The sequence below is a fragment of the Sus scrofa genome, chromosome 4 (genome assembly GCF_054392235.1).
Source record: "Sus scrofa isolate SSC_HxYL_T2T_F1_AM1 chromosome 4, Sscrofa_HxYL_maternal_Yorkshire_Landrace_v2.0, whole genome shotgun sequence".
Lineage (NCBI taxonomy): Eukaryota > Metazoa > Chordata > Mammalia > Artiodactyla > Suidae > Sus > Sus scrofa.
In genome coordinates, this window is record NC_139386.1 from 84,165,520 (window position 1) to 84,177,739 (window position 12,220).

Below are 12,220 nucleotides of genomic sequence, written 5' to 3' on the forward strand. Positions count from 1 at the left end.
CAGGAATGATGAGGAGGCTTGGGGTTTTCGTCTGAGTGGTGGAGGGGAGGTGACTAGGCAGGCACAGGTCTGATGTTCGTGTCTTTGAAGCGCCAGAGACAGCATGTGGAAAGTGGGGGCGGGAAGATGCAGATGGGACAAGCCAGGATCAGCAGGAATGATGAGGAGGCTTGGGGTTTTCGTCTGAGTGGTGGAGGGGAGGTGACTAGGCAGGCACAGGTCTGATGTCCATGTCTTTGAAGCTTAACACAGAGTTAGATTTCAAAGATATCCACATAACAACCGACTAAATAAAACTAGATAAATTGAACTTTGAAAACTTATCCACCTCAAATGACACACCCAGGGAAATGAAGCGACAACCCATAAGATGGGAGAAAATACTTGGAAATCCCGTAGCTAAGAAGAGTCCACTATCCAAAATACATACATCAGTCCTTATAGCCGGATAACAGAAAGTCGAACAACCCAGTGAAAAATGGGCAAAGGATCTGATTAGACATTTCTCCCAAAAAGACACAAGTGGCCAGTGAGCCCATGAAAAGACTCAGCTCCATGAGACATCAGGAAGATGCAGATCAAACCACAGTGGGGGCCATGGCCCCCCCCTGATGGCAGGTGTGGGGCCACTGGGTGTTCGTTCTGTGAGCTCCTCCAGCCCCGTCACCAGTGGCCCAGCAGGCCCCCATCTCGCCCTGCACCCAGAGAGATGAGGAGGCGAATACATCCATCCAGAAGTTTGCGAGCAGATTACGTTCAAGCGAATTAGCAAAACGAGCATTATTCAGAATAGCCAGAGGGTGGAAAAAGCTGAAAGTTTATCACTAGGTAAATGGATAAATAAACTGAGGTTTATCCAGCGAAAGGAAGAAAGTTCTGATAACCCCACACGCAGAGCCAGCGCCCACCTTCTCACTCTGTCTGTGGGGAGGGTCCAGAGGCTGGGCAGTGGCTTCCGTGTGTGTCGGTGAGTGTGTTCTAGAATTGGGCGACAGTGGTGGCTGCCCAGCCTGGTGGTTCCTGGAGACACCAGATTGTGTGCGGTCCTTGAGCCCATCCCCACGGTAAATACACAGACACCCTTGTGACTGACGCCAAGGCCATGCAGTCGCTGCTCCTTAGAGAAAACTCCTTGTGTGCAGACACTTCTAAGTTGTCCCATGTGTCAGCTTGCTGCTTTTGTAATAGGGGTGGGCGCAGCCCTTAGTGTGTGTGACCCTTAGTGCCAGTTAGAGGTCCCCCTCCTCCAACAGTGGTGCCCCTGGTGGTGGGCGGCGTGAGTGGATCGCAGCCTTTTCCCTGGGGCCTCTAGGCCCTCCAGCTCCGGGCTGCTGAGGGAGCTGGGGGTGGCGAGGCTGTGGGCTGTGACCTGCTGAGACCATGCCACCTGCCCACTGGCCAGCCCAGCCCCACCTCTGAAATCTAATGACAGTAGAGGCCGCCCAGAGCTGAAGATGCTTGTGATCTTGAAGAAGTAAGATAAAGGGTGGTGATGATGCTTTGCCTTTGGGATTTGTTGATGGTTAGCAGCTGCCAGGAGGCGTGGAGACAGAGTTTAATGTCTCCCTTCCCTTTCCTTCCTTGTGTGTTACACCTTCAGATTAAAAAGTGGCAGAACAGAGGGTGACATTTGTTCGATGGGGGCTTACAGGAATATCCTTCTGGGCAGCCTCAGGAGCGAAGGATCCAACACCAGGAAATTTGCAGCAACTCGCCATGCTCCTCCCTCACCTTTCTCTGAAAAGCTTTGCTAAAGGCTCGGGGGAGTCCAGGTTTTCGGGCACGGGCCACCGGTCTCCTCGCATGGCCTGCAATAAAGCTTGCCTGCTCCAGACTCCTGTGGCCTCACTGTGGGTCGGGCACAGACCTGCGTTCCGTGACGCGCTCTTTCTTCTGCGTGCAGAGCAACTTCTCCCTCGCCATGAAACTGCTGAAGGAGCTGCACAGAGAGGCCAGGACGAGGGACGACTGGCTGGCGCAGTGGGTGCAGAGCTACTGCCAGCTCAGCCACAGCCGCGCCCGGGCCCAGCGCCCGTCCGAGCAGCTCTGCACAGTGTTGAGGACCGTCTCCCTGCTGGGTGGGTACATGCGCCGGGCGCTGCGTGGGAATTAAAGTGTGTAAACATTTATAAATATTTAGAGCCAAGATACTTTGTGTCCTAATCATACTATTGAATATGACTTCTGGAGCTTTTATTTCTTTACAAAGTAAAGTTGAAATAAAAAATGTGCTCTTTATGAAAGCACTTACATGTGAACCTAAAATATGGCACAAATGAACCTGTATACAGAATGAAACAGACTCACAGAATAGAGAATAGACTTGTGGTTGCTGACGGGGAGGGAGCGGGATGGATGGGGAGTTTGGGGTTAGATGCAGACGATGACATTTAGACTGGATACGCAGTGAGGTCCTGCTGTGCAGCTCAGGGAGCTATAGCTAATCTCTTGGGTAGAACATGATGGAAGATAACGTGAGAAAAGGAGTGTATATCCATGTATGACTGGGTCACTTTGCTCTACAGCAGAAATGGCCACAACATTGTAAATCAACTCTCCTTCAATAAAAACAAAAAGTAATAAAAATGTTCTCTTTAATACCTAGCCAAATTTTGGATGTAATATTTAATTATTCTGAAAATGTTGTGTTTACATGTAAGAACTGCCTTAAAAATTAAACACGAAAGCCTCTTCTCTTCCTCTGACGACACTGCCTTTAAGGCTGAGGGGCCTGCGTGGCCCGGGTCGCATGCACACGTCCAGGGCTACGGTCCTGAGCTGACTCCATCGGGCACTGCCTCCAGGTGCAGCGGGACTTGGGACGCACTTCCACAGTGCCCTCAGGATCGGAAATCATCCTGTGATTGCTCAGCCATTTCTGATGGTTTTCAGGCTGGGGGTGGGGTGGGGAGGAGTTTGCCGACACTGAGATACCATTTAATCCTGGTGACAGTAATTGCTTGTTTTTGGTAACAGCCCTGGGAAATGTGCAGGGCTATTCCTGTGATCACCTGTCTGAGGGCACAGGAGTGTGGCTGTCTGGACCTCCTGGGTGGCTGCCCTTGCTTCTCGACCTCTGCAAGCTGCAGGCTTGACCAGAGCTGAGTTAGCGCCACATGGCAAGACCAGCCCTAGACCTTGGACTGCACTGGTCACTGTTGCTTTATCGGCTGTAGGTTTAAAGATCTGGGTCATGGAGTTCCCATCATGGCGTAGTGGAAACGAATCTGACTAGGATCCATGAGGATGCGGGTTCGATCCCTGGCCTTGCTCAGTGGGTTAAGGATCTGGCGTTGCCGTGAGCTGTGGTGTAGGTTGCATACATGGCACGGATCGGGCATTGCTGTGGCTGTGGTATAGGCTGGTAGCCACAGCTCTGATTAGACCCCTAGCCTGGGAACCTCCATGTGCTGTGGGTGTGGCCCTAAAAGGCAAAAAAAACCCAAAAAACAAAAAACAAAAACAAAACTGGGTCATTAGTGTAGATGCAGGGGGCATTTGAGCCCTGACTATTCTCTGCAACAGAGGTGCTTTGAGAAAAGCAGAGGGTAATGCTTGAATGACAGTGTATTCAGTGTTGTTTTTATTTTTTAAATGATATTTGTTTTTTCCATGATAGCTGGTTTACAGTGTTCTGTCAATTTTCTGCTGTACAGTAAGGTGACCCGGTCACATATACGTATATATATTCTTTTTCTCTCATTATCCTCCATCATAAGTGACATGATAAGATATGTATTCAGTGTTTTGATTGTTGAGCCTTGATCAACTGTGGTCACTGTTGACAAAGAACGTTTTTCATTAATGTGAGTTCAAGAAATTCCCAATGCTTGAAGTCAATTTCTTATATCTTCAGGATTTATTTTAATTGGTTTCTTAATAGAAAATAGCATTTGTACATTATGAATATCTTCTTTTTAATTTGTGGTATTCACTTCTCAAAAAATTGTGTGTGTGCATGTGGTTGGTGTGTGTATATGTGTGTGTGTCTGGGTATGTATGTGTATATATGTGGTGTCTATTGCCTGGTGTGTGTGTGTGGTGTGTATTGTGCATATGTGTGTGTATGTGGTGAGCGTGTGTGTGTGTGTATGTGGTGTGTTTGTGCATATGTGTGTATATGTGATGCGTATCGTGTATACATGGTTTGTGTATGCGTGCACATATGTATATTGTGTGGTGTGTGTGTATGTATGTGTGTATATGTGGTGCATGTGTGTATATGTGTATTGTGTGGTGTATGTGTGCATATGTGTGTATATGTGGTGCATGTGTGTGTATATGTGGTGTATGTGTGCGTGTGTGTGCATATGTGATGTGTATTGTGTGGTGTGGGTGTGTGTTTAACCAGCAGGTGAGAGCACTCTGAGCGACTCAAGTGGGAACCTTCCATCCTCCTGGGACCAGAACGTTCTCCTGGGCACAACGTACCGGATCATGGCTGACGCGCTCAGCAGCGAGCCCGCCTGCCTTGCAGAAATCGAGGCGAGCAAGGCCAGAAGGGTCGTGGAGCTTTCTGGATCCAGCTCAGAGGGCACAGAGGAGGTGGGAGTGAGCTCTGAACACCCGTGTGTGTCTCTACCCTGCACACTGCTGCAGAAAGATGCTGCGACTCTTGCTTTGTGTTTTTAAGGTGTATTTGACAGTTACCCACAGCCAAGTTTCTTATTGGAAAAATGACATACTCTGTGTGTATCCTGGTTATTTGAATGACACCATTTTTCTTAGTCTTAAAAATGGGAAGTCTGTGATGGACCGATGTGGGCAGTTCTTCCATGAATCCTCTTGTTGGAGTCTCACCACTGGTCCCATAGACACCCCACTTGCTCATGGCAGAATGAGCTTTTCTGCTTGTTTATTTTTTTTATTTTTTTATTTTTTTTGTCTTTTTGTCTTTTTTTTTTGTTGTTGTTGTTTGTTGTTGTTGTTGTTGCTATCTCTTGGGCCGCTCCCGTGGCATATGGAGGTTCCCAGGCTAGGGGTTGAATCGGAGCTGTAGCCACCGGCCTACGCCAGAGCCACAGCAACGCGGGATCCGAGCCGCGTCTGCGACCTACACCACAGCTCACGGCAACGCCGGATCGTTAACCCACTGAGCAAGGGCAGGGACCGAACCCGCGACCTCATGGTTCCTAGTTGGATTCGTTAACCACTGCGCCACGACGGGAACTCCCTCTGCTTGTTTATTTAGTTTGTGGCTTTGTTGACTTTTCTCAGGTGATGCTGTGTTTTCAGAGGTTCCTGGGTGCTCCTCATCCTGCCGTGTCCCACTCACTGTATCTGTGTCCCCGCCTCCTCCCCCCAGTGTCCCAGCCTGCAGCCTCCTCCCCGCCAGTGTCCCTGCTTACCCCCACCAGTGTCCCAGCCCACAGCCTCCCCCACAGTGTCCCTGCCAACGCCTCCCCCCGCCCCAGTGTCTCAGCCCGCAGCCTGTGACCAGGGCTGTTCAGCCACATGTGGTTGGGGGCTGCGTTATCCTGGGCTTTAGGCCCTTCCCAGCCTGGGCAGACTGGCCCGTGCACCTGACCAGCTTTCTGTGTGCCCGTGGCTGATGGGTCCTGGTGCGGAAGCCAGGCCCCCTCAGGTTTCGGGGTCTGAATTCTAGGTGGCTGCAGGTCTGTACCAGAGAGCCTTCCACCACCTCTCGGAGGCTGTGCGGACAGTGGAGGAGGAGGCCGGGCCTTCCACGCAGGGCCAGGGGCCCGTGGCAGCGATGATAGATGCCTACCTGACGCTGGCCGAGTTCTGTGACCAGCAGCTCCGCACGCAGGAGGAGGGCCCGGCCGGTGAGTGTCTCCTGCATCAGCACAGAGTCTGAGGGTCTTGTGCGTCCTTCCATTTTCCTCTGGTTTTAAATGACTCACGTTCTCAGAGAAGCCCTGTCTTTTTAAGAGGCTGTGACAGTGCCCGCACTGTGGCTGCGATTGAGCAGAGTCAGGCTGTCCGTCCTTCTGTTGGCTTAACGGACACGTGTGTCAGTGGCTTCTGCGGCCAGCATCCTGCTCCTGGAATGAGCTCAGTAACCAGCGGCTGCACTGCCTTTTCTGTTCCAGCCAGGAAGCAAGCTGGGCTTCCCCCCATGGAAGAGGGGAGCTTCGGACAGAAGCCGTACACACAGTCCAGCCCCGTGTTGGTGTCTGTGGAGCTGGTGTAGTTGTTGGAAAGGGCATGGTGACCACAGAACGCGAGCCCAGAGGGGAATGTCGCCATTGCTGAATCTGCACTTGGTGTCTGCCAGGGTCCGCTGACACTGTCTCTCCTTTCCTGTCCTCGCCAGTCTTCCGGTCTGGGTCTGCAGACGTGCAGGCATATCCAGCCCGCGTGGTGGACAGTACACTGAAAGCTCTGAAGTTAGACTCCAGCGAAGCCCGGCTGAAGTTCCCCAGGCTCCTGCAGATAGTGGAGCAGCATCCAGAGGAGACCCTGAGCCTGATGACAAGAGAGGTCAGTGCCTTCGTTCTGGCGGAAGGGAGCGAGACTGAACCTGAGGACACGGGCCTGCTTCCAGCCAGACGCGGGACGTGAGAAGTGTGTTTACCGCGGCACTTCCTCACCGCTGAATTGTGCTCCATTCCAAGAACACATGTCATCAGAGTGTCAGACCCACATTCCTCTGTGGTTGTCGATCTGAGCCCTGCATCTGACAAGGACCCAGGAAATAGAGGTGGGGCATCCGGGCAAATGGAGCCCTGGCCCACAGTCAGCTGCCTGTCAGGACCGAGCTGCATCTGTAACGCTCAGGTCACTGCTCCGCAGCGAGAAAAGGAGAACATTTCAGCGGGTGTCCCAGGATCCGAGGTCCCGCCCAGGCTGGTCTCTCCGCCAGGCAGGGGTAGCTGATGGCGGAAGGGCATCAGAAAGGCCCCTTTGTGGCTTCTCTGGATGGTTAACTGGAAAATAGGGCCAAGCTTTGAATGAGCAAGGTCGTGGTTCAGAAAGGGTGACGAGCTGCTGTTGACTTGCACAGCAGGCTTATAAACAGTGCCGGTTGCTGAGCTCAGGCCTCAGTGTCTGTGTGCTTTGCGTGGTAGGACTTTCCAGTAGGTCCTAGACAGGAGATTCAAGTGAATTCAAAAATGCAGCACATAGGCGTTTTTCTCAAAGATAAATATTTCAGTAAGTTATGATTTTATTTTTTCCCCAGACGGTATTTATAGATAATGAAGATGGCATTTTGAGTCTGCGAGGAAGTAAGTGGGATGGTGGGCAGTGTTGTCACGGCACTTGAGCTGGGCAGCTGGCTTGTGCTCACGGCTGCCTCAGCCTCCGTCCTTCCTGGTTTTACCAACATCCCCGGTGCATCATGTTTTATCTTGAAATGAACACCTGGAAAAGCATTAGAGGAAAATCTGAGCAAAATTTCTAAATGGTCTTGGAGTGAAGAGACAAAAACCAAGAACCCTAAAGGAAAATAATTTGATACTTCTATCATTAAAAAATAACCATATACAAAGTTGGAGAGAAAAACTAGGAGAAAAATATTTGCCACACGTGCTAGAGACAGGGGAGGCTTGCGGTCCCCGGAGGAAGCAGCCTGGGAGGGGAGCAGAGGGCCTGCGCGGATCCAAGCACATAGGGCTGGTGACACAGGCTGTCCAGCCTCACTCATGATGAAACATATAGACTAAAGGCAGATAGTTTCCACTTCTTAGATTGACAATATGTTTAAAATTATTTTATTTTATTTTATTTTATTTTATTTTTTCTTTTTGTCTTTTCTAGGGCCGCACCCACGGCACTTGGATGTTCCCAGGCTAGGGGTCTAATCAGAGCTGTAGCCACCGGCCTACACCACAGCCACAGCAACACCAGATCTGAGCCACGTCTGCGACCTACAGCACAGCTCATGGCAACACTGGATCCTTAACCCACTGAGCAAGGCCAGGGATCGAACCTACAACCTTACGGGTCCTAGTTGGATTCGTTAATCACTGAGCCACAACGGGAACTCCTAAAAATTGATCGTGTCCAGTGTTGGAAAGGATTTGGGAAAGTAGTCAATCTGATACACTTTTAGAACTGAAAACTGGAAACATCTTCTTTAAGGGAAATCTAGTGATGCTTTTTTCAATTAATATTCACATTAAAAGTAAAAAGGAATTGAAGGAGTTCCTGTTGTGGCTCAGTGGAAGCGAGTCTCACTAGGATCCAGGAGGATGCGAGTCTGATCCCTGGTCTTGCTCAGTGGGTTAAGGATCCGGCATATCCATGAGCTGTGGTGTAGGTTGCACACTTGGCTCAAGTCTCAAGTTGCCGTGGCTGTGGTGTAGGCCGGCAGCTGCAGCTCAGATTCAACCCCTAACCTGGGAATTTCCATAAGCTGCAGGTGCAGTCCTGAAAACCAAAAAAAAAAAAAAAAAGGAATTGAGGAATTTGTTTAGGAATTTCTCCTCTGGGTGTATTGCACAAGTACAAAGAGATAAACATAGAGGGTTGTCCATTGTAGGATTATCTGTGATAGCAAAAATTGGAAAATACCCTAAAAGTTCATTATAGAGCACTAGTGAAATGAGGAATACTGTCCAAATGCTGAAAGAAATAAGGTAAATCCAAAAAAACCAGCAGTGGCACGTCTCATCTGATCCCACTCCTGTAAAGGGAGGCTCTGTGCACAGCCTGGGGAGGATCTGGTTCCCAGTGGATCAGGAACCGAGAGGGAGAGGTGAGCAGGCTTTTTCTCTAGACCTCTGTCTGTTTTGTGCTCATGCTGTATATACACGGGCACTTCCACAGTGGACACGCAGTGCTGCTATAGGAAGGCTGAATGCTTCCTCATGACTAAGTCCCAGGTCTCTTTTCAGATTTCATCCATTCCTTGCTGGCAGTTCATCGGCTGGATCAGCCATATGGTGGCCTTGCTGGACAAGGACGAAGCCATCGCTGTCCAGCGCACTGTGGAGGACATTGCTGACCACTACCCACAGGCCATCATCTACCCATTCATAATAAGCAGCGAAAGCTATTCCTTCAAAGGCACTTCCGCTGGTCATAAGAACAAGGAATTTGTGGCAAGGTGATAAAAGAAAAATTAGGTTGATCAAACATTGAACGTTTATAAAAAAAGTGTGTGGTCCGGGCCTATGTTTGTTCTCAAGTTAATTAGAGCTGCTGTCAAGGGTGGGAGCTCTTAGACACCTGCTTATAGGCTTATCTGCCTGGTGTGTTACTTGCTGTAGAATTTCCTTCCTTCTGTAAACACATTTCATCTTAAAATGTTACATTCATGAAGCATTTCTACCTTTGTGCCCTTAGTAATCTGTTGGCTGAGACACTGACTAGATGGGTGCTTTCTGAGGTCGGTTCCTGAAATTGTTCTTAATCTCCAGGGGGCCCTTCTTCTTCTTCTTTTTTTTATTTTGGTCTTTTTTTGCCATTTCTTGGGCCGCTCCCTTGGCATATGGAGGTTCCCAGGCTAGGGGTCTAATCGGAGCTGTAGCCACCGGCCTACGCCAGAGCCACGGCAACGTGGGATCCGAGCCGTACCTTCGACCTACACCACAGCTCGAGGCAACGCCGGATTGTTAACCCACTGAGCAAGGCCAGGGATCGAACCCGCAACCTACCTCATGGTTCCTAGTCAGATTCGTTAACCACTGCGCCACGATGGGAACTCTGGGGGCCCTTCTTCTTAATTAAGACTCAGTGTCATTTTCTTCAATTCTTTTGATTTGTGAGTGGGGGCAGTTGCCAGAGCCGGTGATGGGGCTTCAGCCGGAACATTGGTAAATGCACGATATTTTAGTGACCTTCTCTGTCAAGAGCTGATTTGCCTCATTGGACGGTTTTGCTTCTGTGGGACGAGGCAGAGGAAGGCACAGCTCTCGCCACAGCTTGGCAGGGCGAGGGGGGGTGGTGTGGGGGTGGTTGTCCCCCTTGCCCCCCGCCCCTGTCTTCTCTCACCAGACCAGCTTCAGCTGATCAGTTTCTTGAAAGAGAAATGTTGACAGCATGTCCAGAAGGCCTTTGCTCTCATCACATAACTTGAGGAGCTGGATGTGTTGGCTCATGTGCCCCAGAATGCCCATGTCATCTGCCAGGGGCTTGGCTTGGCCTTGTCTAGGGACTTCCCTTCTGCATAAGAGGCACACTCTCTGCAACCTCTGTTTTGGACAGAAGGTTTAAATTGCTCCTTCCCTAGGCTATGTCACTGGTGAAGTACAGTTTATACGTAAGTGTAATCATATGCATATAAATTATAGGCCTTGATCCTTGGAAGATGCTTGAGCATCTCAGCTTGGTGGTTTTTTTCCTAGGATTAAGGCTAAGTTGGACCGAGGAGGAGTGGTTCAGGACTTCATTAACGCCCTGGAGCAGCTGTCCAACCCCGACATGCTCTTTCAGGTAGCATGACCGCTTCTGTTGCCTGAGCCACAGCCCAGTGAGCCCTGCCTGCAGCCGGCCTGACTTCCTTCCTTCTGCACAGGACTGGATGGAGGACATGAAGGTTGAACTAGAGAAAACCCCTGTCAATAAAAAGAAGATTGAGAAGATGTATGAAAGAATGTACGCAGCCTTGGGAGACCCACAGGTCCCGGGCCTGGGGAGCTTTCGAAGGCGGTTTATTCAGGTAGGGTGGACGGCTACACGTGCAGTCATTGGACGGGACTGGATAGTAATTGTGGTTTAAATGTCTGTTGAATTTGTAAACTTCTTTTCCGTCTTGCGCTCACTGCAAGCTGTCGATGGCGTATTTTCAGGTCAGATGATGCCAAGTGGGGCCATGGGTAAAACTTCAGGGTTTATTACATTCTGTGCTTTCGGTCCGATCCTTAGATGCGAAGGTTTCATGTAGTCTAGGGTTTGTAATTCTCAGAGCGATGTGCACGTCACATCAGAAAGGCACTTGTCTTTGCTGTGGGCTGATTGTGCCCCTGTGAGCGCTTAGTTTGTCCAGGGCCTCTGCATAGTTGCCCCCAGTGCATACATAGAACTGGGGCGTCAGGGCGGACAGGACCCCCTGTGTGTGTGTGTGTGTGTGTGTGTGTGTGTGTGTGTGTGTGTGTGTGTGTGTGTGTGTGTGTGTGTGTGTGTTTGGGGGGGCCCATCCCTTCTCTGCAGCTGCCCGGAGCCGCCTCCGCCTCCTCACCATCCCCCGACACAGCGGGCCCTCCACCTGTCACTGTTCCTGTACTGGGTTGTCTAAAATGGAGCATATATTTCATTTATACCAGCTTCATGATGTGGGGTTAGTTTTAAATTGGGGGGAACATTTCTAATTAAAGACGATCAGGTAAATCTTGACAGCTATAAGTCATCATTAGTAATACACTCTTCAGGTTTTTAAAAAAATTTTGATGTCGAGATTATAATTTAAATAGTATTTGAGTAGAAACAATACAAAGAATGACTTGGTATGTTCCAAATAGGGAACTTCTGATAATAAATGCTTTTAGAAATACAAATTATCCAAATAATATTTATATTGGTTTATGATCCAAAATAATGGCTTGAAAGATCCTCACTAAGGGAAAGTGTTTTCTTTCTTATGTTTTTCTCTTTTGCTCCAGTGAGGAATTGTGGGCTGTTCATTTTTATTGAATTACTGCCTTAATTTTGTACCTTGTCCAGTTACTCCTATTACCATAATGCTCTAGGTCAGCAGGTACATAGCAGACACACAGAGGTTAAGGGACTAAGCTCTTTGCCAAGTTTTCTTCTTCTTTTTTTTTTTTTTTTTTTGTTTTTTTTAGGGCTACACTGGTATATGGAAGTTCCCAGGCTGGAGGTCAAATTGGAGCTTTAGCCGCTGGCCTACACCACAGCCACAGCAACGCAGGATCCCAGCCACATCTGTGACCTACATCACAGCTCATGGCAATGCCGGATCCTTAACCCACTGAGCAAGGCCAGGGATTGAACCTGCATCCTCATGGATGCTAGTCAGATTCGTTTCCACTGAGCCACGATGGGAACTCCTTCCTTTTGTTTGTCTTTGCAGCCGTGGATGTTCCTGGGCCAGGGATCTAACCCAGCTGCTGCAGTGACAGCGTCGAATATTTCACCTGCTGAGCCACAAGGGAATTCCTGGGATTTTCCCAAGTTTTAAAAAGCCCTTGTTAGGATTTATGCCCAAAAGTTGAACCCCAGCAGTGCATGGGTGTGCTGGGTGCATGGGTGTGCTGCAGCTCCAGTTAAACCCCTAGCCATCACCCTTTCCATCCTTTCAAAGGCACCAAAGAAACAAACGGAAAGTAGGCTTCAGTGCTTTAGTGTTGAAACA

The 12,220-nt window shown here is 49.5% G+C and overlaps 1 protein-coding gene across 7 annotated transcripts in view; it reads left to right on the plus strand.

Moving 5' to 3' along the window:
• Positions 1-12,220, plus strand: part of PRKDC (protein kinase, DNA-activated, catalytic subunit) — a 157,877-nt gene that overhangs the window by 134,153 nt on the left and 11,504 nt on the right. For 4 of the 7 annotated variants that reach the window (XM_021089419.2, XM_085022415.1, XM_085022414.1 and 1 more), the window contains 7 exons: positions 1,904-2,078; positions 4,352-4,545; positions 5,606-5,786; positions 6,278-6,444; positions 8,802-9,013; positions 10,254-10,341; positions 10,424-10,567. In XM_021089419.2, the coding sequence (XP_020945078.2) occupies positions 1,904-2,078; positions 4,352-4,545; positions 5,606-5,786; positions 6,278-6,444; positions 8,802-9,013; positions 10,254-10,341; positions 10,424-10,567 (1,161 nt within the window). Of the gene's footprint in view, positions 1-1,903; positions 2,079-4,351; positions 4,546-5,605; positions 5,787-6,053; positions 6,445-8,801; positions 9,014-10,253; positions 10,342-10,423; positions 10,568-12,220 lie in introns of those variants that run through there. The other 3 variants (XR_014843848.1, XR_014843847.1, XM_021089420.2) reach the window with 3 other exon arrangements.